The 24618-nt window shown below is 60.6% G+C and overlaps 1 protein-coding gene across 1 annotated transcript; it reads right to left on the bottom strand.

The window, feature by feature from the left end:
• Positions 1-338: 338 nt before the first annotated feature.
• Positions 339-24618, bottom strand: CARMIL2 (capping protein regulator and myosin 1 linker 2). Its single transcript, XM_075039406.1, has 40 exons — positions 24579-24618; positions 23138-23229; positions 22957-23007; positions 22592-22651; positions 21158-21279; positions 20796-20893; positions 20098-20168; positions 19393-19466; positions 18355-18430; positions 18190-18278; positions 17733-17827; positions 17484-17570; positions 17150-17259; positions 16679-16756; positions 16249-16325; positions 16048-16152; positions 15724-15793; positions 15447-15528; positions 13761-13857; positions 13379-13436; positions 12656-12828; positions 11868-11936; positions 11123-11216; positions 10948-11043; positions 10354-10482; positions 9292-9405; positions 8954-9129; positions 8399-8486; positions 7837-7953; positions 7287-7351; positions 5833-6361; positions 3934-4037; positions 3064-3469; positions 2677-2796; positions 2313-2349; positions 2065-2133; positions 1444-1749; positions 1154-1261; positions 735-845; positions 339-632 (listed from the first exon to the last, which is right to left on the bottom strand). Exons 1-40 carry the CDS (start codon positions 24616-24618, stop codon positions 457-459), a joined length of 4719 nt encoding a protein of 1572 aa, XP_074895507.1. The 3' UTR covers positions 339-456.

A 24618-nucleotide genomic window follows, 5' to 3' on the forward strand; every position in this document is an offset into this window, starting at 1 on the left:
ATGGAAACCTGCATCTTAGGGGAGCAGGGGGGATGGAGAGAGCGGTACCCTGCGGGGTGAGGAGCTGGAGAGGTGAAAGGGCCCTGGTAACGCTTGCTAAAAATGGCTGGCTGCCAGCACCGCTGCTGCCTGCCCAGCTGCTGCCTAAAATCACCAGCTCCCCCCTCTTCAGCTGGCGACAGCAGAGGCCATCCGGGGAAGGCGATGCCACTCGGTGGATCCCGAGGGCTCCGGCATGGTCCCTGGGCATCCCTGCCCTCCTGGGTGATGTTGGTGGCCCCAGCCGTCCCCGCAGAGAAAGGTGGGCGATGCCGTCGTTAGCCAGCCCCGCGGCCACATCCATGCCAGCCCGGTACGGAGCATCTCTGCTCTCTGCACCCCAGCTGCCAATCACCCCAGCACTGTGCTCTTGCTTGCAGGGTTTTATTGGGAACAGTGCAGCGGCATGCAGGGGCTTCACTGTCCCAGGGCTGGCTCCCCCCGGCCCGGCACTGGGCGTCTTTGGTCTACGGCTGCTGAGTCTTGTGCATTTGCAACAGTTTGTGCCAGGGCTTGCGGCTGCTCGCCTTCGGTCCCCGCTCCAGCCTGTGGCTTCTCCAGCCCGGCACGAAGCCAGTCCTGCGGCATGGCACCTAGAGAGGTCATGGGTGCTGGTGTGAGTTGGGGGGGATGACCCTCCATGCCCCAACACGCGCTTTAGCAGGGACACAAGGGAGGGGAGCATCAAGTCTCACCTGCAGCATCCGAGGACGGTCTGGGCTCGCCCTCCGGCTCCGGGAGGGAGTCGTGCTTGGTCCTCCGTTTGAGGACAGGCGACCGCCGCAGGCGCAAGGGGATGGTGCCCGCTGGGAGAAACACAACCCAGCCCTACGTTAGAGTGGGGCACAGCTGCCTGGTTCTTGCTGCCTTTCTGCCTGCAAGCCTGGGCAGCCTGGCTGCTGCCGGAGCCAATCCCAATGCCGAGTCCCCCCCCATCCCTGGATCTTCCTGTTGTGGCGATGCCATCGTCTAGCACCCCGGCACCGCGGGCGGCCACCCGCTAGCTGAGACAGGCGGCACCACCATGTACATGAATTGCCACCATACCAACGCCTGCCTCCTCCAGCATGGGGTGCAAGGGGAGGTTTGGGGTCCCACTCCAGCCCCCACTTACTTCCCAGCTCTGCTGGGCACTCGGGCTCCCTGAGCTGCTCCTCGTGGACGGACACAGCTCGGCGGCTGGTCCCCCATGGTGCCACCAGCCGCGGCGTCAGCCGGTTGTCTGGAAAAGCAGCGGGGAGTTGCCGTCAGGGGGGAGCCTGCAGCACCCTGACCTCCTAGCCGCCCCCCCATCAGCACCCAGCGCTGGGTGCTTGGGTCCCTGCTGCCCTCCATTCCCAAAGGGCTCCAGGAACAGGCCAGCAAGTGGGACGGGGACCCCATCGACAGCTCGCGCATCCCTACCTTCGGTGTCGGGTGGTGTGGGCAGGGGTGTACCAGCACCCACGTCCCCGCCGTGGCTGACCCTCCGCGGCAGTGCCGCCGGCGCGCTCCTCCCCGGCCGTGGCAGGCTGCTGCTCCAGCCTTCCCGGGCCCCGGGCTCTGGTAGCACGCTGGGCTCGGGCAGGATGAAGGAGCGCCGGGGCTGATCGGAGCTGGTGCCCTGCAGCTCGGTGGGCAGCTGTCTTCCCAGGGCTTTCCAGGCTGGCCGGGGCTCGGCCAGGCCAGCGCTGGGCTCCATCATGGTGGCCGGGGTGCGGAAGGGTGCGTCTGTGGGGAAGGCAGGGCAGAGCTGTGGGTGCCCAGCAGTGACGGCCCCAGGGGATGGCTCTTGGTGCTGGGAACAAGCCTGCAGCCACCCCAAGGTCTGGGCAAGGTGCTGGGTTTTTGTCCACCTTCACCAGGGTTGGGCACCCATGGGTGCAGAGCACCCTCCCTAGGGTGGGACCCTGCCCAGGCACCCGTGGCTACCGGTCCCCATTGGCTCTGGTCCCCTTGTAGTGCCACTCGGTGCTTGCAGAGGGGACCGAGCCCTCTGGCCTGGGGGCTGGTGTGAAACCCCCCCGGCACCCACCGGTGACCCACCTGTGGACACGGAGTGCGTGCGGGCCTTCAGGGAGGGTGGGGAGTCCGCAGAGCTGTCCACAATGTCCCCTGCAAGCACAAGCCACCGGCCAGCATCAGTGAGCTGGGGTCTGCCCCATGGCACCAGCACCCAGCGAGGGGCGGACATGGTGGGACCCGCAGCTGGGAGCCTGAGGGGGCCTGACCATGCCCCCCCTGTGGGTGCCCAGTTGGGTGGGGGTCAGGGTAGGGAGGATGCAGCCCCTCACCATCCGAGCCAGCTTTCTTGATCTCGCTGTCTTTGCTCTGCAAGGGGAAAGAAACCTGGTGAGGGTTGGGATCAGAGCGGCGGCGCCCTCAGGGACAATGGGCGGCAGAAAGCAGGGTGCTGCCCGGCTCTGGGGTGGCTGCAGGGGGTGGGTGCATGCCAAGGAAGGAGGGACAGACAGACGCCATGCAGAGCATTGGAGCCCACATATTGGTCCTTTTGCAGAGAGTTAGGTGACAGGACAGAGGCCGGGGGCAGTGGCGGCACAGAGCTGGGTGCTTCCAGGGGACCCCCATCCCACGGACCACCACCTCCTCCTGCCCTTTGGGTGCAGGATCCATCCTGAAATTGGAGCCACTCCCCACCTGCTGCTTCTTGCCCTCAGCGGCCGGGCCCTTGGTGACACCGATACGGTGGAGCATGACCTGCATGCGCTGCTCGAAGGAGGCGGGCAGCTCCCCCTCGCTCTTCTCCAGCTGCCTCTTCTGCAGGACAGACACAGCCCTTCCAGGGACACAGCACCCACCACAGCACCCACAGCACCCATCTCCAACCCCAGCCGTGCCCCCCAGGAGATGGAGGCATGGCCACAACCCAGCAGGTACGTCCCCAACCGCGGCTCCGCTATCCTCACATCCCCCTGCGGTGCCTGGCCGACCCCACCACCAGCACCCTTGGGCGGGAGCAGCACCCACGAGTAAGCCGAACAGCAGCGTAAGTAACAGTGGCTCGGTGACAGTGACAGTGCTTACCTTGTCATGCCTGACCCCCAGCGCATCCTCATCCTCCCCTGACAGCAATATGAGTGACTGGGATTTGCCCTCCCGTGAGTACTTGGGCCGGATCCTGCGGGCAGAGTTGGGCGTCTGGCAGTGCTCGGGCTCTGCCCGGGGCTCAGCAGCGAGCCCCCCCTCCTCTGATTTACTCAGCGGCTTGCCCGCCTCGCCCGCCTTGCTGGGGGCTCGTAAAATGTCACTGAGCATTGAGCGCCTGCTCCTGGGGGCTGCAGAGCCGCCCTCGGGCTCCTTCTCACACCTCGAGCCCCGGCTGGATTTAGGTTTCTTGAAGGCAAAAAAATTCCCAATTTTCTTCTTGAGGGTGCGGGAGCCGGAGGGGGCCAGAGGGGCTGATCCTGGGCAGGTCTCTGGAGCTGTGGGGCTGGGGAGAGATGAAACATTGGGAAAGGTGAGCTCCAGGCTGCTGAGGGGCTAAGGGTCATTTCCCCCCCGCCCACTCTGAAGAGATGGATCCAGACCCCGGGCATCCCACCTGAGACGACGCTGTCCTGGCAAGGGCAGCCGTTCCCAGCGTGGGACCGCATGGGTGCTGCCCCAGTGCCTCCCTGCTATGGGACAGACCCCACAGCCCCTCCTCCCCAGGCTTGCAGGAGTGGGGTGCTGTCTGCATCCTGCTCCCCATGGCTGCCATCCCAGCCCTCTCCCACCAGCCTTGCCCTTGGCGATGCCCCTGGGTGTGAAGTTTTCCCCAGCATCCCTTTGGCACTGGGACCAGCAGCATTTGCAGGGTAGGTGAAGGCAGGGGGGTTGCCGAAACCCCGGGGATGTGTGTGTGCCAGAGTGCTGGGTGGTTGCAGGGCCTTAGGCACCCCCCCCCAGGCTTACGGCAGCTCCTCTGTGATGACCCTCTTGGCGAAGAAGTCCTCCAGCCCCTCATCCACGCGGGTGATGCTCCTGTCCTCACTGTTCTCACAAGCCACAGGCTGCACCTGCGAGCAAGCACGGCCGTCAGCCCGGCACAGGGCAAAGATACCCCCCATGAACATGTGCCACCCATGCCTGTGCATGGACAAGTGGGTGCCCATGCAGGATGGGTGCTGGCACCCTCTGTCTCACTGCATATCCAGCATGAAAACCAGACCATGGTGTTATCGGCTGCATCACAGCTCTAATCCCACCACATCCCTGGGGCTGTGGGAGCTCCAGCCTGCCCGGGGTTCCTGCTAGCCCCTCACCCTGCCTGCGCAGGCAGGGCAGCTTGGCTGCCAGCCCCCTGCACCCCGCTGGGTGCCACGTGTGGGGTGCTGGTGGTTTGCCAGCACAGTGGCTGGGGTACGGCATCCGTACACGCTCAGGCACCCGTGCGTTACCCACAGGTAAGGTGCCTCTGACCCTCCTTGGTGACACACAATGACGAATCCTGCTAAAGCCCTCCTAGAGCTGGGCCAGGTCTCTGACCCTGCTGTCCTTGTGCGAGAAGCCTTTAGCAGGGATGCTTCCTCCATCTGAGCCCCAAGGAAGGGACACCCACACTCTTGGTGGGTGATGGAGTGGGTGCCCTGTGTGGACCCGCATCTGCATCCTTCAGGCTGGTGCCCGTCCTCAGGTCCAACATTGAAGTGCCACCACAGCCTGGATGAAGGCCACCCATGGCAAAGCAGTCCATGCCATGGCCAAGCCTTCCTCCACAGCACCTTCCTCGCCCTGGCATGTGGCACCACAGCGGTGGCTTCCTATTGATGAGAGGGAGGCGCTTCCCCATCGGTGGCATTTCAATCCATAATGATTTTTCATTACGGCTGGATTGATGCCACTCAGGAGCCGTTCCAGTCATTCGAGATCTGCTTTCCCTGTCACATCGCATCCATCAAAGCCCATCCTCGCTCGAGCCTTGGCCAACCATGGGTGCCAAGCTTGCCCATCCCGCTGCGGAGAGATGTGCCAAGGTGACAGCCCCCAGGCCCTGCCTGGCCCCTGCCAGCCTCCAGCATCTCCCCTGCCTGTGGAAAATGGCTCCTGCCTCTCCTCTGTCCCCACAGCCACGCTGGTCCCACCACGGTCCAAGGGCAAGCACCACCACAGCCGTGCAAGCCAGGGCTTTCTGGTGGGTGGAAGGAGCCAACTGCCTCACGGTGGCACGGGGACGAGGTGGTGCCAGCAGGATCTGGCCCTGGGGATGGCGACAGAGCCAGACTCTCCGCTGACTGCACCCAAAAGTTACTTTTCCTTTGGGAAGGGGGCTGCGAAGGCAGGATCCCCAGCCGCTCGCCCTTTGGGTGGGGGAGAAGCGCAACCCACCCCACTGCAGCTGGCAGAGCCCCACCACCATCACTGGGAGCTGTGGCAGCTGCCGGCGCTTCGGGGCCGATGGGTTTCGGATGGGGGGGAGCAAATTGGGTGCAGGAGGAGAGAGGCAGCCGGAGCCATGGCCGAATGCACTGGCCCTCTGCACCCAAACTCTGCAGGTTTTTTAATTCCCCCCTGCCTCCCTGCCAGCTCCTACCACTCGGCATCTCCCAGCGGGCAGCAGGAAAGGGGATGGATGATTTCTATGGCCCCCCCCAGCCCCCCTGCCCATCCTTTCAGGCTGCCCCCCTCCTCCAAGGAGGCTCCAGCAGCAGCTGAAATGCAAGATAATAAACCAGCCGCGGCTCCGCGCATCTCATTTTCCTGCCTTGCAACAAATACCGACTGTGATAATTCACCCAACTGGGAAAAAAAAAAGAGAAAAAAAACCCCAAATCCACCCCCCCCACACCTTGCCAACCGCCCCCCACCCCTTACATTTGGCTTGCTGGGCGGTTGCTTGTGCCGGCGGTTGGGCCGGGGCCTGGCTTTGGTGCAATGCTCCAGCTTCTCGCCGGCGGTCGGCAGGTCCATAAGGGATCCGGCGGTGGTGGCGGTGGCAGGCTGCGTGGAGGGGAGCGAGCCGCTCGCAGGCTCAGCATCCTTTGTGGAGGCAGGGCGTGCCGGCGGCGCGGCGGGGCTGAGTGACGGTGGCGCCCGGTGAGCTCGGAGCCCGCTGGCGTCCCTACCCGCCGCCGGCTCCAGCTCCGAGACACCTACGAAGGGCGAGAGGGCCCTGGTTGGCATCCAGCCTCGCCAGGCCTCCCCATCAGCATCATCATCATCGTCGCCGCCGCCGCCACCGCCGCCACCTTCGCCCACGCGTGGAGGGTCAGCGGGGTGCTCAGTCAGGGGAGGGGAGCGTGGCCGAGAGCTTGCGTGGCGGCCCCCCCCGGGGAACAGCTTTGCAGCGTAGCCGGGGACGGATCCTGCCGCGGTCCCTGGAGGTTTGCGTGCATGGGATGTTGCGGGGGGGGGGGTGGGTGGGAGGGGGATGCTCAGGCAGGGACCGAGCCAACCCCCGCAGCAAGCCCCGAGACCTGCGGCAAGTAGCAACTCTATGGCACGAGCTCTGCCGGCGCTGGCCTGGTGAGCAGCACTCACAAACACACCGCGTTTTGCTCTGCAGGCAGATCCTCACTCCCCTGGTTACCCACTGCGTGGAGGTCAGGATGCTGCTGGGCTCGGGGACATCAGGGGTCCCCTGGGGACACCTGGGTGCCAGGCGCCGAGGTCCAGCACAAGCTCTGCTTCAGCCAAAGCTAAATATGCATCACAGCCAAAGCCCCAAAAGCAGAAGTCACCCACCAGCTGCTCATTTCCTCCCCACCCCCCCAGCCAGATCATGCCCCTCCAGGTACGCAGGGCTCCATGGGGCTACACCAGCAGCAGAGAAGCCTGGGGCAGCTCAGCACCAGCAGCAGAAGCGCCCGTGGGCAACGACTCCTTCCCTGTGCCAGATCCCCGGGGGTGCTGGGGGCATCGGTGATGCCCATGCCGGTGGCGGTCCCTGGGATGGCAGGGGGAGATGCCATGGCATCCGCAGTCACGGACAAACCTCCCACCCCTGCCTGGCTACGTGGGGAGGGAGCTCAGGGCATTTACCCCACCACCCTTGGGCACTGAGCCAGCTGAACCCCCAAAAACAGTACAAGAGCAAGCTCAAGGTGAGCTTTGCCTGTGGACCTGCACCACGGCACCAGGAGAGGCTCTCCAAAGGGGCAGGATCTCTGCCAGCCTCTGCCCACAACCTGTAGCATCACCGCTGAGGGCTCTGCCCAGCAGCCCCCCAGATTGCTGCTGAGACCCCCCTGCCCCTGCCATGCCCTGGCAGAGGTGGCACGGCACACACTGAGCCGTGACAAAGGGAAAGCCGCGCGGTGACCTTACTTCTCACGGTTGGCGTGGGCCGAATGCTCCTGAAATGCTTGTTTTTCCTCCGCAGGGCCATCTTGTACTGCAGGGAGAGAGGGACAGTGGTGGCTTCGGCGTTGACAAGCTGGCCATGGTGAGCGGCATCCCACAACAGCCAGAGCCAGCCAGGCTTCGCTCAGTGATGGGTGCAATGCCCCCATCACCCCCAGACCCCCAGGGCTGCACCCCCTCATCTTGGTCCAGCGCCAAAACCGCCCACGATGCCGGATCAGACGCTTTCGCGGTCAGGACCCTGTGCTGCGCTGGATCCTAAGTCCTGAGGCAATGGCCAGCCCAGCCGGGGCCACCACAGGGACACGTTCCCAGTACCGGCAGGGCAGGCAGCGTGGCCGGGCAGGCTAACGGTCCCATTTCCCAGCACTAATTGCCTTAGTGCTCCCCTCGGGGGGTGCCGGGGGTGCATGCACCCAGAGAGGCTGTGGCGTTAAGCCTGGCATCATCCGGTAAGGCGGATAAAAGGCAGTTATAGCACAGGGATCACGCGGCAGTGGTGGGGTCGGACCCTACCTCCTCCACGGTGAGGTCCAGAGGATTCCTGCCCCTCGCCGGCGCAGTGGCATCGTCCTCAGCTGGCTCAGGCAGCAGGACCGGGAGGTCGAGCCCGTGCTTGGGAAGGCTCTCCGCCTAAAACCATTAGGAAGCGCTTAAATTATCCCGGGGGCTGAAGCGCGCCCGGCCGCCCTGTGTGCTCTGTGCTGCTCTGCTCCCTACCCGTGGCTGGGATTTGCGAGCGGATTTAGGCCTGATTAGCCGGCTGCCGGCCCCAGCGCAGCTGCCCCGCGCCTGCCCCGGTGCACAAGTGGCTGGTGCCCGGCTTCACCCCGGCACCCCCCACCACACAGCGGCTCCCAGACTTCACTCAGGATGTTAATGCTGCTGTGACCACACTGGAAGAGGATTACCTGGGAGGAAAACCAGCCTGGGTGGGAATTGTCCTGCTTCCCAGACAGCAAATCCATGGTCATAGTGTTGGCTGGTGCCTGGGCAATGCTGGGGTACCCAGACCCCCCATCCCGCATCCCAGCCCCACATCCCCATTCCACAGGTGCCGGCAGCTCCCGGCGCTCACCAGTTTGCACTGGGCAACGGTCAGGTCTCCCAGCACGGCATCCACGATGCAGTCAGCCGCGGCGGCTGTGACGGACAGCTTGATTTCACTGGGAGCGGAGAGAGGGGTGTCAGGGCCAGCACCTGCAGCCCCTGCAAGACACAGGGCCAGCCCCTCCCCGGGGAGAGCCTTGCTAGGGAGATGGATGCTCAGCCGTGGCACCCAGAGGGGCACCTAGGACATGCCCTCACTGGGTGCGTGCTGCTGGAGCAGGAACAGGAGCAGGTGCTGGCTGGGATGGAGGATGCTGAGTGCATCCCCCGTTGATGGTTGGGGCTCCCCTCTGCCAGACATGGGGATGTGCCTGCAGGAATATCACCCCATGGGACTTCCCAGCTTCCTAGGGACACAACTGAACCGGATCCAAGTGGGAAGCAAAGCCACAGTTGGGAAACGCAGCTGCAGGACCCAGCACACCACCACCACCACGAGGGGAGGGGAGCAGTTGGTAGGAAGCCCCCAAAATCCTCATCTGGCCAGCCACCAAGCGAGAAGGAAGAACAGCATGTCACCCACTTCAGCTTGCTGAAGACATCGGTGACCATCTGGTCCAGGACAACGCTGAGGTTGAGATGGTCCTGGAGGTAGATCCGCTCCGACATGGCGTTGACCAGCTGGTCCCTGACTCCGCTCTTCTGCACCACGGCTGGGCACAGGCTGTGCGCTGTGTCCAGCACTGCCTGCATGATCGCCTGAAATTTGGGGAGGAAAGGGGAGTTTTCAGTGTCTTTTCTATCAGGATTCACGTGGTTTCCAGGAGACACCGCGTCCCTTATCCTCGGGCCGAGGCTGATGAGCATCCAGTGCTGCCATCAGCTCTCTGCTCCCCCTGGCAGTTCCCCATGGGTGCCCACCTGGATTTCCCGGCCACAGGTCTGCGATGCTTCCTCCGTGAGACACTCCAGCTTGTGCTGCAGCTTGCCGTTCTGGTACGGGCTGTTTCCCGCTTCGTACAAGAGTGGCAGGATCTGCCATGGGAAGAGAGATGGCGCAGATCATCCCACGGCACCTCATCCTTGCTTTCCACCCATGTGCCGCCTGCACAGGTGACTGCCCCATGGATGAGCATCACCTGCATTAGCTGGGGAGATCCAGCAACCTTCTGACTTTGCTGGCCCCTCGTGGTCCCTGTGTCCCCCCAGCTGGGCCCCCAACTGCTCCCCACTACCCACTGACCCTCCTTCTCCCCCTGTACCCAGCCACGCTGCTGTCCACGTCCGGGGACATCCTTTCCTGTCCCTTTCCCCACCTTTCCACCATCAGCACCATCCTCTTAAATCCTATCTCAGCCAGATTAAGTACCCAGGGGGGTGCCAATAAATTTGGGAAAAAGAAAGATGTGGTTTGAAGAGAAGTATAGAAGAGGGAGGCGAAGGTGCCATAGGGAGAGAGAAGCAGGACCAGAAGGAACAAACCAGAGCTGACAGTGCCAGGAGCTGCCCAGCGGATGCAGTGGCCTTCGTCACCCAGCTGGGGTGGGATGAGGGTGTCCCAAGGAGGGAACCCTCGGGGATGCAGGGAGTGTTTCTTAGTGGTGTGGGCATCCGTGGGTTGCAGGGTGGTGTGCCCAAAGCTGGAGCACCCACCTCTCCCAAGGAGGGGTGCACGAGCAGGGGGTGCCCTTGCTGAAGAGGGGGTGTGCTTGTAACCCCCACTTCTCGGGGGGTGCACACATGACTGTGTGCCTCTGGTGGGAGGGGATTAAGAACATCTTGGGCCTTGTTCTAGAATGGGATTCAGAAATTTGCAGCTGTGCTTTAACATTTTGCAAGTGCTTGGTGATGCGCATCTGTTGCATTGACGATTCTGGTGTTCTCTGACTGCCGGTTAATTATGTCATTAACTAATCAATAACCCGCTTCGATCCCAAATTGAAGCTGGGCGAGTTGAGGGGTTTCCCCGCGCAGCGGACTCACGCTGACGGAGAGGTTGGCATTCCTGATGGCCTCCTCCGCACAGACGATGTCTGCCTCCGCCTCCCTGCCCGGGCAGGCGCTGAGGATGTCGACATGCTTCTGCACGCTCAAGCAGATCTCGTTCACCATCTGGAGCGCAGAGAGGCTGCGTCACATGCCGATACCGGAGCAGCACTGCCAGTTCCCCTCTTTGCTGTGACTTTCCCGGAGAAAGATATGCCAGAGCTGCCCAACGGGGTGGCGGGGGCACAGGCAGGATACAGCCCCCCAGAACATCCCTGACTAATAACTGGGGATGCCACATGGCAGGGATTTGCTTGTGAGTGTGCACAGGGAGCCAGCAACATGCTGTGTGAGTAACGTAGCAGTGAGATATACCAGCGTTGCATATGCATGAAACGCACGGATGCAACCAGAAGGGTTCCTTGGAGATATGCTTTCTGCTTGGCCTCGCTCTCATCCCTCCAGACTGCTCTGCCCTCCACTCAGAAAAGGTGAAAAGGAGTTTGTGCTGCTTGCAAGAGCTCACACGAGCTAGCTAGGGTTGTCTGGGGCAGGGGAGGGCAGCCCCACGCAGCAATTTGGCCGGCAAACCTGTTCGGAAGAGGTGGTGAGGATGCCCTGCTGCAGCCGGAAGGTCTGCGCGGGCAGCGTGCGCCGCAGCTGGTTCCTCGTCAGACAGGACTGGAGCTGCAGCGGGCAAGAGGCCATGAGCAGCCGGTGTCGGTGGCACCCGACCCCGTGACCCCCCCAGCCCACGTCCCCCCACCTTGTGCACCGCCTCCTCCGTTTTCTCAGGGTTGCTGCGGTACGCCTGCGCCACGTCGCTCATCGGCAAGGGCATCGACTTGAGGGTGTAATTCCTGCGAGGCAGCGCAGGGGTGAGCGGGTGCTGTCAGGCCCCTTGTCAGCCTCGCAGGGCTCATCCCTGCCGTGCATTTCCCCGCAGACATCCAAAGCCCACCCGACAGCAGCCTGGACATTGCTCCAAGGTCCAGCCCTGGAGATGGGGATGGCTAAACTCTGGCCGTCAGCAAACCCTGATGGGGCAGCAGCGCCCAAGCTCTCCATCCACCCCTCTTTCTTCAGACCTCCAGAGAACCTGCATGGCCGAAGATGAGACCTGACGGTGTGCTTGGCAGGTGGACAACTTCTACCTAGCATCTTTCATGGGCCCGGAGGAGAGGAGCATCACATCTCCACCAACAGCAGATCCCCACCCCGTGCTCGTCGGGGACTGCCTTGGGTGACATGGGGCTGTGCTGGGTTGGGATGCAGAGCCCAGGGGAGACCCTGAGGTCAGTAATGAAGGTGCCATCACCAAATGGGTGGCAGGTTGCTTTGCTGGCTGCAAGGACCAAGCTGTGGCCCAACTCCCTTGGGACCTGTATGCAACTGTGATGCACTTGCTGCTTCTAGGGGACAAGAGCCCCTGGGGACAGTGACATCCTGGAGCCAGAGGCTCTTTTGCATGGTGGTAGCAAGCCAGGAGGACCAAGCACCTCCTTCCTTACCTCTCCAAGGCTTGAGCCACCTCCAGGAGCCCATGGGCAGTTGTGTTGTTCCTGTCCCAAACCACAGTCCTGCAAAGAAAAGGACACGAATGAGCCCTGCCTGAAATCACGCAGCCCCGAGGTGGGTGCCCACCCACTGGGTGCCAGGAAGAGTGAGCCCAAGGGTGACTTCAGGCACCAGAAAGCCTAGAAATGGGGTTAAAAATCTGAATCTCAATATTCAAAACCTAAACTTGGACTTTTCAATGAGCTGTAAAGTACATGGCTGCCTGGAGGGAGTGAAGGGCATAGAGGATGTGGTCAGGCACCATCCTGCTGACAGGGGCAGACGTCCCTCAGAGGAACAGCCCTGGCTGGGAGACCCCTTCCCTGTCCCCTGTAGACACCCCTGCCTTGCCTTTGCAGTCACAATGTAGTAAAAAAAATGGCATTTTAGGAACTGATGCCAGAGCGTGGAGTGAGGGCAGTGACTGCAAGGGTCTGGCTGCAGCATCCCAGGCTGTGCAGGAGCCTGGCAAAGAGCTAGCAAGTGCTGGGGTAGGGATTGAGCTGCTCTCTTGCCTTTCACATGTCCCCTGCCAGCACTGGCAGATGACTGCCATGAGAGCAAGATACGGTTGCAGCATCTGACCGTGCACCAGGAATGGTCCAGGGACACATTTGTGGTCACCAGGAGCCATGATAAGCCTCCTCTGATGGCATCAGCATCACAGCAAGGACCACCGTATCAGGGCCACCCGGCACAGGGTGGGAAGGGCACCCACAGGGCAATGTGGACCTGCTGCTACCTGAGCTTTGTGTTGATCTGCAGGGCCTTGGCTAGCATCTTGGCCCCCGTGTCCCCCATGGCATTGCCACTGATGTCCAGAGCAATGAGGCTGGTGTTACTGCCCAGGGCACTCAGCAGGACGTTGGTTCCCAGCTTGAGGCGTGATTCGGCCACGGACAGGGACTGCAGAGGCTAGAAAGGGGAGAAGAAGGGGAAAGGTGGCCAGGACACATGTTGGGACATGTGTCACCCCTGCAGACACAGCCTCCATCCCTGGCCAGCAGCTGCTGGGCTGGCAGCTACTATGGGTGCCTGGTGCTGGCTTTGGGGACCCCAAGTCATGCTGAACCCCAAGAAACAGGAGGGCAATGGGTGCTTAGGCAACACCCTGGATTTAGCTCAGATGCCTGGCAGGCAGCGAGGAGGAAAGAGGTTTTTTTGGAAAGCTGGGCTGCAGCCATGTTACACCAAGCATCTCCTCTGCGCCTTTAGCCAGACACAGGCTCCCGCTTTCCCAGATGAACGGAAACAGCTCTCGCTTCTCTGTCTGAGCATCTGCTTCAGACAGAGCAAAATAAGAGCCAAAGGATTTGAATGGTGGGGGCGGGGGTGGGGGTTGCTCCCAGCCTGTGCTGGGAGGGATCCAGACAGCACCCCGGCAGGGAGGCTGCATGGTGGTGGTGGAGGGCAACCAAGAGCATGGGTGGGATGGTTGCGGTGGTTGAGGGCAAGCCGGACTTACACAGTCATCCTCCTGGGTGAGCTGGACAATGCGGTGCAGGACATCCAACAGCCCCTCCCTGCAGGAGAGGTGACGGGGCAATTACACACGCATCCCCCGGGGCCACAGGGGCAGCTGGCAAAACTCCATCCTCCCTCCCGCTCTTGCCTGAAGCTGTGACCTGTCCCTGCAGCACCTGCAGTCCCATAGGGACTGCGCCAGGAGCAGGTGATTGTCCCCTTGCGGCCCCAGGCTCCCTGTTGGGTTGGAGCAGGCAGGATGGGCAAAGCAATCCCTGGCATTCCCAAACAGCCCATGGGCTTTCGATGGGGAGAGAGAGTCGAGGTGGGTGCATGGTGCCAGGATGGCTCCTGGCCCCAGGGTGCTGCAGTTTTGCACTTACTTGGATTTGATGTTGAAGTTTTTCCCCAGAGAAACATGCCTAATGGACTTGCTTCTGCCAATGGAGAGCACCAGCGTCACCATGTCAGGGTCAAAGCCTGCAAGAGATGGGGGACATCCACCGGGATGCTCCGAGCAGTGCACCGAGGTGACACCAAAGTGGTCCCTCACAGGAGACCTGCAGAGCCACCAAGCTGCCACCGTGGGCTAGTGGAGAGATGCCCAGGGCAACTCCTGAGCATCTTCATCCTCTTCATGGCTCCTCCAAGGAGACCTAAGACCTGTACAGAGCTGGGGTCCCTGAGGAGTGACCCCAGGGAAGGAGCACCCGCTCTGGGGCCTCCTGCTATTTGGGGCGCCAAGGCTGTGCTGAGCCACGGGGAGCACTTATGGAGCTAGAGATGGCTCTTGCTTTCTGCCATCCCACAGGGATGTGCCGTCCATCACCCACCCAATACCCTGGACAACATGGGAGGAGTTTTCATGGCTGGCAGGCAGCTGCCTGCACTTCCACCCTCATGGCTGTGGCATCCCCAGGGAAATTCGGCAAGCAAAGGTGACATCCCTCCCATGGGGCAAGGATGCGGGCAGGGATCTGCTCGCCCAGCTGCTCTGCCAGCCAAGGGCAAGGGGCATCAAGACCCACCTATGGGACTGTCCCTCCTGCATGGAGCTGCTCTACTAGGAAAGTCAAAAATAGAAGCATAATTTGGCAAAAGTTGACCAGAGATTTTGGGTGAGAGCGTGAGATTTTGGAGCATTGGTGGCCTGAACAGGTTTTTGAAAGACTCCAAACCACGTCAGCTTTCCTACAGCCATCTGGCTGTCAAGGAGCTGCATGATGTGGTGTGAGTTCTTAGCAAGGCTGCTTTAAGGTTTGGGGCCTTTTAGGTGAAATCAAGAGCTGGCAGAGGTGATGGTTGTGGTGATTAGGATTGCTCACCCATGGCTTTGGAGGCCACGGCAGGACAAGGTTAGCAGTAGAGACTGCAAACTCCTGCAGAGCGGTGGGAAGAGTTTCAGCCCAGGGAGACCTTTTCAATGCTTCAAACTCTGAGCTAGCAACACGAGACCACCTTGGATGCAGTGAGCTGAAGAGACTTGTACCAAGAAAGATGTGAAATGAGAATTTTTGGCAAGTTCCGAGGCAGGAGGGAAAGAAGAAGTCACCCCACACCCCATGCTGGAGATGCTCTCTCTGAATGAGAGGAGAGGCAAGGGCCACCACTGCTGCCCACCATGGGATGCAACACTGGAAGGTGATGGAAAAGGCCTGGCACACTGGGAAGGACATCAGCAGAGGGAGAAGAGCACAGGTAAGGACTGCCTGCCTTGGAGAAGGCAGAGGGGTGGTTGGTTTTGAGGTAAAAAGCCATAAAAGCCTGATGAGGTGGTAATTTCTCAGGCAGGAATCCACTGCTGGCTGTTGGGTGCCTTCACCCCCGTGAGACACAGCCTGTAGTGCTGCAGCTCCTGCTGCTGAAGGACTTTTACAGGTGACAAGTGCAGTTTAATGTTGCATCAGCCAGCGCAGTCAAGAGGCAGGCAAGTGCAGCAGCCCATCTCCCTGGGGACTCCTACAAGCTCACGAGGTGCTGGGGCTGAGCTGGCTTCTGCCAAACAGCCCGTGGTGGCTGGACCCTCAGATGGAGGACATCTTCTCCCAGGCGGGGAAAAAGCAACTTACCATTGTCAGACAAGTCCAGGTCGCTGATGGAGCTGGCGTCAGGGATGAGATCCTGGATGACTTGGGCCCCCGCTGATCTCAGCTTGGAAGAAACAGCAAGACATCAGTACAAGGGGAGGCGCCGAGCCCTGCAAACGAGATCCTGCCGTCGGGAAGGTTACCCCAGCCCCACAGCGGACAGGGCACAGACTTTCCCGCACAGAGAGCAAGCCCCCTCAACCACTGCAATGGGACCCCCTGGCTGCACTGATGGCACCCATGGGTGCTGGCCCCTTACCTCACAGTTGCTAAGATCCAGGCGCAGGTCACTGATGTGACTGTTGTCTGCCAGCCCTTGCAGCAATGCTCTGGAAAAGTCACCAAAGCCACCCGTCGGTGTGAGCAACAGGGGCACCAGCACCCACCATGGGGTCCAACCCCACAGTGGTCCAGGCAGTGGGAGCAGGGTGCTGGAGAAGACATCCTTCCCAGAGCTCTGCCTCTCACAGCCCCATCCATCCTCACCACCCCTCTCAACATACAAAGCCCTGAGTGAAGTCCCCCCCTGAACCATGCTCACCCCAAATCCATTCCCCTCAGTGGACTCACAGCCCCACCTCACCTTACAGCATCCGCTGGCAGCTTGGTACCTGCCAGGGAGACGTGCCTGAGGGCACAGGCCTGGCTGAAAAACTCCTTGATGTCAGGGGAGATGGTTTTCACCCTCCTGAAAAGGACAGGTACAACATGGCATCATCTGCCACCCAGCACCAGCCATTCCCCTGGGTACCACACTCCCCTCCCCATCATCCCGGGGCCTTACTTGTGGGAGTACACATTTTTGGAGAGATCCAGATGGACGAGGCTGGCATGGCATCCATGGACCAGGGCTCCAAAGAGCTGCCAGGGTGGGGAGGTGAGCCATGTTGAGGAGGTGCTGTGGCCCCTCGCACAGCCCAGGAATGGATGGGTGATGGTATGGGATGAGCTATGGGGGATGCTAAGGGAGTCTGCCCCATGCTGGGGCTCCCTTCTTCCTCCTGCTGAACCCTGAGTCCCCCAGCCCACCCGCAGCAGTGGGCACAGAGTGGGACATCGCTGGGCTGGCTGCCCACTGCCCCACGCACACCCTGTCTCTGCAGCCCCATGCCAGCCGCGATGGGGTGGCAGCACTCCCCAGCAGCGTGCCACTGTTTTGGGAGGGGGGCTGAGGGCAGGGGCTCCCTCTCAGGACCCCCTGCACGAGTACTCACAGCATCCAAAGGGCAGTCTGTGCTGGCCAGGCTGAGGTGGGAGAGCGAGTGGCACTGGCGGAGGAGACTCTGCAGGTTCTGCAGGCAGAGAGGGCTCAGAGGCTTTGCCCAGGACCCTGAACCCCCCCCCCCAGCACCCTCCAGCCCAGAAATCCAGCTCCTGCCTGCCTCCTCCCTTCCCCTGAGCACAGGGAAGAATTCTGCCCAGAGGGACTCAGCCCCATGCCATTCGCTCCTGGGATATGTCCTTGCTCCAGGTGGTGTCTCCCACCCTCCTGCAAGGAGATGCAGTGGGATGTCCCCAGTGCATCCCCCAGCTGCTCCCGGGTAGGCAGGGAGGTGTCGGAGCTGTGAATGCCCCATCCCTAGGGTGCTGCAAGGCAGGGTGCAGATCCCAGGAGACTGAAGCCATCCAAACCACGCTGGGGACAGAGTCAGATGGGTGTCACCCATTGCAGCCCAGGCACTCACGCTGATGTCGTCCCCAGCCAGGGTGCCGGGGTTTCCAGAGAGGTCCAAGTGCCGCAGGGAGGATCCGATGGCTTTGTTATCTGCCAGGGCCTTGCACAATATGCTCATCCCTGCTTGAGGAGAGGGGGAGAGATGGATTCCCGTGGATCCCCTGCACCAGGGACAGCCATGGAGCAGAGGAAGGGGCACTTTCCTACAGCTGGGGCAGCAGGATATTGCATCCTTCAAGATGCCCTTTCCAGGGTGTCCCTGCAGCCCCTCCAGCCACCCCTTTGGTGCCAGCTTGGCCCCGAGCGCTGCCATGCGCAGCCTCCCGACGGCACCCAGGCAGTACCTTTGGCAGTGAGCATCGTCCTGGCCAAGCTGAGGCTCTGCAGCCCCTTGGGGCTCTTCTCCACATGCCGGCTGAAGGCGACAATCCCTGATCAAAGACCAGCGGGCCCTGAGCAGCTGTGCCAGCGCAGGCAGGTGTCCGTCCCACCCCGAGCTACAGTCCCCAGGGCAGGAGGCAGCTGCCAGTGGGATTTGGAGTTGAATATTGTTTTCATGGGTGTAAACTCATCCCAGCCCAAAAGTTGGGTACCTCTGTCTTCCAGCTGGTTGCCAGCAAGGTTGATGGTGTGCAGAACAGAGTCGGGATGGTTGCTGAGTGCCTGGGCCATCCTCTGCGCAAAGTCACTGTGGGGAGAAGGGTCACACATCTGAGCAAGGTACGGCCTCCTCCGGGAGAGACAGCCACCAACCCCGTAGCCTTACAGGGACGTGCCACCAGCTGCTGCCAGCATGGCAGAGCTCACTCCATCTGAGGAGCCAGCAGGAGAAAGCAGAGCATCTCCAAGGGTAGGTGATGTTCACTGGCCTCCAGGCTCAGGGGGTCTCTGCTCTCAGTGAGCTTCATGCTGTTGAGGGGACGGGGCACCAACACCCCTCTGGCACATGGGTCCACGGACCACCCTGCTCCGTGCACGGGAGGGGAGATCCACCAGGCTGCTACGACCCTGCTCGTTGCCGTGCCAGGGCCGCGCAACGCCTTTGCTTACGCTTTCAACCCGCTGTTTTCCAGCACCAGCTCCTCCAACATCACCGATTTGCTGAGCATGTAGAGCAGCTGCTCTGAAATCTCCTGGTTCTGGCAGGGGAGAAGAAAGCCTTTCTGGAAAGCCGGCCACCTCTGGCACGCCCAGCGCCGCAGTGCCAGCACTCACCAGCCTGAAGTCCTTGCAGGAGAGCTTGGTGAACCACAGGTTGAAGGACAAGGCAGCGATACTCAGTGCCACGTCTCTGCAGGGTGACAAGAGAGTCAGGGGCCAGGCTGAGCCAAACCTGGTCCCAAATGGGTGACCCAACACACCCAATCCCGGGATGCCCCAAGACACTGAGCCCCAGAGTGCCCCAACACAGTGTTCAAGGGAGCAGGACAGTGGTCCATGAATTTAAAGCAATCCACAAATGCAGCTCAGCTTCCCCACATTATTCCCTCAAGGAAAATAAAATTAATCAAAATATTTGCATGCTTCTGTCAAAAAGTCTGGTTTTTTCCTTTTTAACTCTGAGCTCTCGTGTAAAGAACAACACAGGTTTTGCTCAAGTGGAAACAAGTTTCTTTTTGATTTCTCGGTCCAAAGAGATTGCTAAAACTGTCTCCTTTTTGGCCAACTGAACACAGATCCTCTGTTCCCCAAAACGCTCAGCCCGGAACTTTGACTCGCTATGCCCCAGCCCAGCGGCCGCTTTCTCCCAGACCTCAGCCCTTGCTCTGTCTTTCTTGGGATGGAGACATAGCTGAGCCTCACGGGGACAACTTGGGGCACAGACTGAGCTCGTGGCCCCACTATAAGGTTACAACAGATATTTGGGGTGCTGGTAGGGAGCAGTGCCAAGTTTCAGGGAGGCGAGCAGCACCGGCTGCTTTGCATAGGGAAACACCTGACAGCCACGAGCTGCAAGAAGCCACCGTGACGTTCAGTTTCCACCTCCGTAAGCAGCTCGCAGGCTTATTTAAGTGTTAAAAATGAACATGGGAGGCTGCCCAGCCTCTAAGGGCCATCACCCCATGGGATGGGGCTCATTGTGTTTGGTGTGAGGGAGCATCAGCCTGCAGATGTGGCGTCCTTGGAGTGTGGAAAGTGAAAAAAGCTTCTAACACAAGTGAAGGAGTGTGTTAGGCCACTCCTGATGGGGAGGATGAGGGTGAATGCTGGTGTGGCACAGGGCACCGCAGGCAGCACGTCTGGGGGGCTCACCGGCTCTCCAGATGGCTGAAGTCCAGCAGGTTGAACTCCCGGCAGTCCTGGCTGTGGTAGATGTTGTCCACGTCCTGCCCAGATGGATGAACACACGGATCACGCTCAGCACCTGGTCCTGGGGAGGGCTCAGGTGCCCAGTACTGCTGGAGGGAGCTGAGCCCTCAGGGACCCTTCTTGCCTAAACCCTTAGCCTAAAACCTCCCCCTGGTGCTCTGGCTGGCAGGGCACGTGTCCCAGATCAGTGGAATGGCTTGGTGGGTCTTGGACCACTTCTGCAGGGAATGGCCAGAAGAAGGCAACGCACCCCCAGGCTGGTGGGAATGAGGGTGTGGGGAGAGGTGGGCTGGAGTCAGTGTCCCAGAGGAAGAGGGGGACAGCCAGTCCTGCTGTGGCTGGGTCCCAGCGGGGTTCCCCTCTACTAGGGACACCCAGCAAGGTCCCAGATTTCTAGGGGCTCTTCTTATGTGACGGTCTGGGAAACAACCTGGTCCAAGGCATCTCAACCCCACCTGCGCTTTGATTCCACTCCACCAAGGAGCAGGGGGCACTCAAGCCAGGCAAAACTGCAGTTCCCAGCTCTGGGATGTCCCTGGGGTATCCCTGGGATTCGCCCAGCCCCAGCAGCCCTGTGAGCATCCTGCTTCCCTGCCTGTCAAGTGACACACTGCAACTGCCTCTTCTCCATGGGACAGACCAGCTTACCCACTGGATTTCCTCACGGAAGGCAAAGCCATTGTAATCACATAAAGCAGCGTAGGTCTCTGAAAACCCCCCTGCAAAGAGAAGGCAGTCTTGGTGGCAGACCTTCCCAGAAGAACACAGAGGAGACCTTTGGAGAGAGGAGGAAGCAGGAGAAGGATGGCGGGGGCTCAAAAGGGATGGTGAGGGCTCTCCCTTCCTTCCTCAAAGGGGCCAAGGCGTCCTGCGTGGTCTAGTGCCAGCCCAAAAAGTGACTGCACAACTCAGAAGTCTGTGGCTTGCTTTGCTTGATCTATGTAGACACCAGGCAAGGTGCATTGCTATGATGATAACAGAGTATCCTACTCCAAACCAGGCTACAGGAAAAAGCTCCTGGCTCTGCAGCGATGCTGTATGCGGTGGGTAGTAGCATCCACAGCTGCATGTCCTCATGTGTGGACACTGAGCATCTTTGACCCACAGCTGTCCTGCTCCTTTCTGGGGAACTACATCCCATGGTTCTGCCCCATGGGCTGGTGGAGAGCAGACCCCACGAGCAGGGCTCCTTCTGACCTAAGCCACCATGGGTGCCCTGCCAGCAGAGGGGGGGGCTGGCAGCAGAGCTAGTGTTGATGGATGCTGGGCTGTGATGGTCCCCAGGGTGCTCCAACCCTCCTGGTCCTGCCTGGGGGAGGTGCGGGGCGGGGGGGGGGGAGGCTTACCACAGGGCCCAGGGCTGCTCTGCAGCATTTCCTCCAGCGAGTCCGTGATCCGCTGGATCCTCTCATACAGGTTAGGGGGGGAGTTCTTGAGCAGTGTCCTGGGGAAAGACCAGAGGGGTCTGTGGCTGTGGGCTGGAAGAAGAGCATCCCCACAACTTTATGCTTAGCTATAACCCTTGTATGTAGGGTGGCCAGAAATATTCTTCCGGATGCAACTGGGGAGAAGGGTCTGGCCTCCATCAGTGTTGTTTTCCCCTGTTAAAAGGTGCTGTTGTGAACCCATCCCATATTTGGGGCTTTTCTGAGCAAAGAGGTTGCTCTGATACCTATATAACCACCCCTGAGGAGCAGAAGACCCTTACCCAGGGGATGAATCTGGAAAGACCTTCTTAAGTGACATGGTGACATGGATGACAACTTGCTCCAGATCATCAAAGGACATGAACCGGAAGGCGTAAGATGCTGCATCCGTTTCTATGACAACCTGCGGGGTCCAAAGGATGGGAGATGCCTCAGTGAGCTGGCAGCACACAGCGTCCCCAAGCCCCCAGACACAACGGTGACAGCCATCAGCTCCTTGCTGCAAACACCCAGCTGCTGCTTATAAACCCAGCCAGAGCACTGTGAGCACAGGGAAGGCTGCAAGCACCAGGAATTGAGGACAAAATACATTAAAGAGATTGTAATGTGCCAGAATAAGGCATAAACCTCCCCAAAATTCAAGCTAAGCTAATGCAAAAGCAGCCCAAAAGCAGTGGGGGTGTGAATAGCCTTGACTCTGCCTGCAGCAGCCGCAGCTGGAGGACGGAGGTTTCCTCCCTGAATTTATCTAATCAGGTTTTGAGGCTTTTTTAGCTTTCCGTTCCTACCAGAAAAAAAATCCCATGGCAACACGCTCCCTGATTTAATTACACACTGATTGAGGCGTGGGAGTGAGATGACAATTATCTGCTTGGCAGCACGCGAGGATAGGAGGACAGCGCTTCTGCCGGTGCCCGGGGCTGTGGGAGACAGCGGGGCCCGGCCCTGCCTGCACTCTGCCTGCAGATTAATAACCCCTGGGCTTTCCATATCCCAGTCAGATGTCTCACCACCCCCCACCGTGGGGTTTCAACCCCCAGCACCCCTCGCTCTCTGCCCAGCTCCTCTTTATTTCTGTCCCGGAGCTCAGCCACGCAGCCTGCTGAGCAGCAGAAACCCTGTTTAGAGGCTGGGGCTGTCGTCACTGATGATGCTTTAACGAGCAAAAGACAAGACAAGAGGTTAATGAGGACTGCAGCCCTGTTTCGGCCAACACATCCAAGCCAGGGTTCCTCTCCTCCACGGTTCCCACCCGCCGCATCTGCCCTACGTGCACGCCTCTAAGAGGATTAGCAGGGTTTAAAACACCCTCCTGCTAAATTTGGCTTTGCCTTGGTAAGCCAGCAGCCATTTGTCACCTTGTCCCTGCAGAGCGGGAGGTGCCACGGCCAGGTGCTGTCTGTGGCTGCCGGCAGGGAAGCGGCGCAGGCACCCACGCTGGCCCCCAGCACCCCTGGGTGCCTCCCTGCACCTCCAGCCCTGAGGGCAATACCCTGGATGAGGCCGTAAGAGAATTTCTTTAGAGGTGGCAAAGGGATAAATACCCTGCGGAGCTCTCACAGATCATCGCTGGTGACCCTCAATGTGCAACGGGGGGCCAGGACGCCCCCAGACCCCACGGTGGGCTCTGGGCCAGGGTTTGCCATGGGGGGAGGTGGGCACAAGGTGGGGTGGGTGCCCGGGCTGGGTTTGCCCCCGGTGTTGGTGCCACTCACCAAGCTGGGCTCTCGCACTGTCATGTCCCTCACCTCCAGGAAGCTGAAGCTGCTGTGAACCTGTGGGTGAGAGGAGCAGGATCAGCCCCAGCACTGATGGAGAAGGGGGACCCAAGGGTAACCGCCAGCTCCCACCCTTCTCCATGCCCTGGGCAGTGACTGGCCATGCCCCCCAGCCTTCACCAGCCCCCTGATGCAAACACCCTCCCCTTCACCCCATCTTCCTCCTCCTGCTCCTGGGGGCTTTCCAGACCCAGTGGCCCAGGTGACCCACAGGCCACCCACCCCGGTGCCCCACGCAGCTGAGCGATGCTCTCCCAGGAGCCATGGAACTCTACCATGGCACAGGGTCCCCCAACACTTACCCTCACCGGCAGCATCACCGGCAGCACATAGGCTCGCCAGGCTGTCAGCACCTAGGCAGGGGACATTGGTGTGACGAGGGACTGCAGTGACAGGGGAGCCACCCCCGTCTCCCACTGCAGCCATGAAACAGCTGCCTGGGGAAACTGGGAAAGCAGGAACCAGGCCAGATTCTGCACGTACCAAGATATAGTCATCATACTTGGATTTCACCTGCAGCTGGACGCTCATCACCAGAAGGACCTTCTTTGTCCCCAGGAAGGCGGTGATGCCCTCTGAAAAAAAACAATGTCCCCATGAAGCGAGGTGGCTGAAGCCACCCCTGGTCCTCTCCTGCACTCCCCGCTGCCCTTGGGGACACCGTCCCCTCCATTCCCATCTGAATCAACTCCTCTCCATCCACACCTGATGGTCAGACCCTGGTTGCTCTCTCAGCTAAGCCACGTGCTTCTTCACCAGCTTTGGATCTTGTTTGCTGCTGAGGTGAAAAACCCACCTCCCCATTGGCTTCTGCAGCCCAGGCTGCAGCCTTGACCACGCACAGGGCTTTGGGGTCACTGGTTTACGCTGCACATGCTGCCTTGCTCACTGGGAGCTGGCACTGAGCAACAATAGGGTCTTGGTTTCCCTTTCTTCCTTCCCACGTTTACTACCGGGGAGCAACTCAGCACCCAAGTTCTGCTTCCCCACAGTGCAGCCAAGGATGTATTCTACTTTTGCATTTTTTGGGGAACTCTCCTGGCTATGACCTGCATGGGTGGTCGTGTGTGCCAGTCTCCCTGCATTGGCAAACCAGTCGCTGCCACAGTAGCTGCAGACCAGAGCGAGCATTGCTCCTGCCTGCTGCCTCCTGCCTTGAGCATCACCTCCCCGCACGGCCTCCCCATCTCTCCCGATTTACACCTCTCGCTCAGAAGAGTGCGACAAGAACCACAACTGCCCATCGCCGTGCAAAACAAACCAGGTTTTTGCAACACCACCGCTCACTCTGGCCCTTGCTGAGGCTGCCAAGAGCCCCGCAGCTCCAGTGACTTGAGCCACACGTCCCCAGGGACCCGTCCTGGTAGAGCCGGGACCTGGGGCTGTGGAGATGCAGTGACCCGGCTCCTTCCCACTCCACTGCAAGCCTTGGTGGTGCTGGTGAGGCTGCAGGACCCCGAGACCTCTGCGGCCTTTTGCTTTTTCAATCAAATGAGGCGAGGCTGGGAGCAGCGGTACTTCACGCATCCCCCGCGCTGCTGAGGAGCCAGGGCAGGGCTGCAGGCCGTGCTTCCCTGGGGAGCTGCCGGAGACCCCCAGCTGGCTGGGGGACCCCGAGCCCATGGGAGCGAGCAGCACCAGGCTGCACCTACAAACCGGGTAGCAGGAGCCATGTCCTTGAGGATCCAGCCTGTTCTCTGGGGGTGCTTTTGGCCTGAGCAGCATCCACAAGCATGGGAGCTTTGGGAGTGAGAGCAGCCCTCACGCCCCACGCCCTGCCTGGAACCCCCCTGAATCGCAGCTGCTGCCGACGAGGAACCGAAAAGCGGCTCTGCCAACCCCGGCACGGCAAACCGGGGCCGAGCAGGCCCCGTGCTGGCGCTTTCCATGTGGCATTGGTGCCCTGGCAGCGGGCGATGCTTACCTTGCAGGTCAGCAGGGATCCCTCCGGGGGACGCAGCCAT

Source organism: Buteo buteo, chromosome 11 (assembly GCF_964188355.1).
Source record: "Buteo buteo chromosome 11, bButBut1.hap1.1, whole genome shotgun sequence".
In the NCBI taxonomy this organism is placed as follows: domain Eukaryota; kingdom Metazoa; phylum Chordata; class Aves; order Accipitriformes; family Accipitridae; genus Buteo; species Buteo buteo.

Bases quoted from the DNA above. Each gene is read 5' to 3' on its own strand.
- CARMIL2 (XM_075039406.1), bottom strand. From the start codon at position 24,618: ATGGCTGCGTCCCCCGGAGGGATCCCTGCTGACCTGCAAG. The intron at 17,828-18,189 runs GTAAGCAAAGGC...TTCTCCCCACAG, and splicing joins GAAAACAGCGGGTTGAAAGC to TGACTTTGCGCAGAGGATGG. The intron at 11,217-11,867 runs GTAAGGAAGGAG...GCTGCCTCGCAG, and splicing joins GTGGCTCAAGCCTTGGAGAG to GAATTACACCCTCAAGTCGA.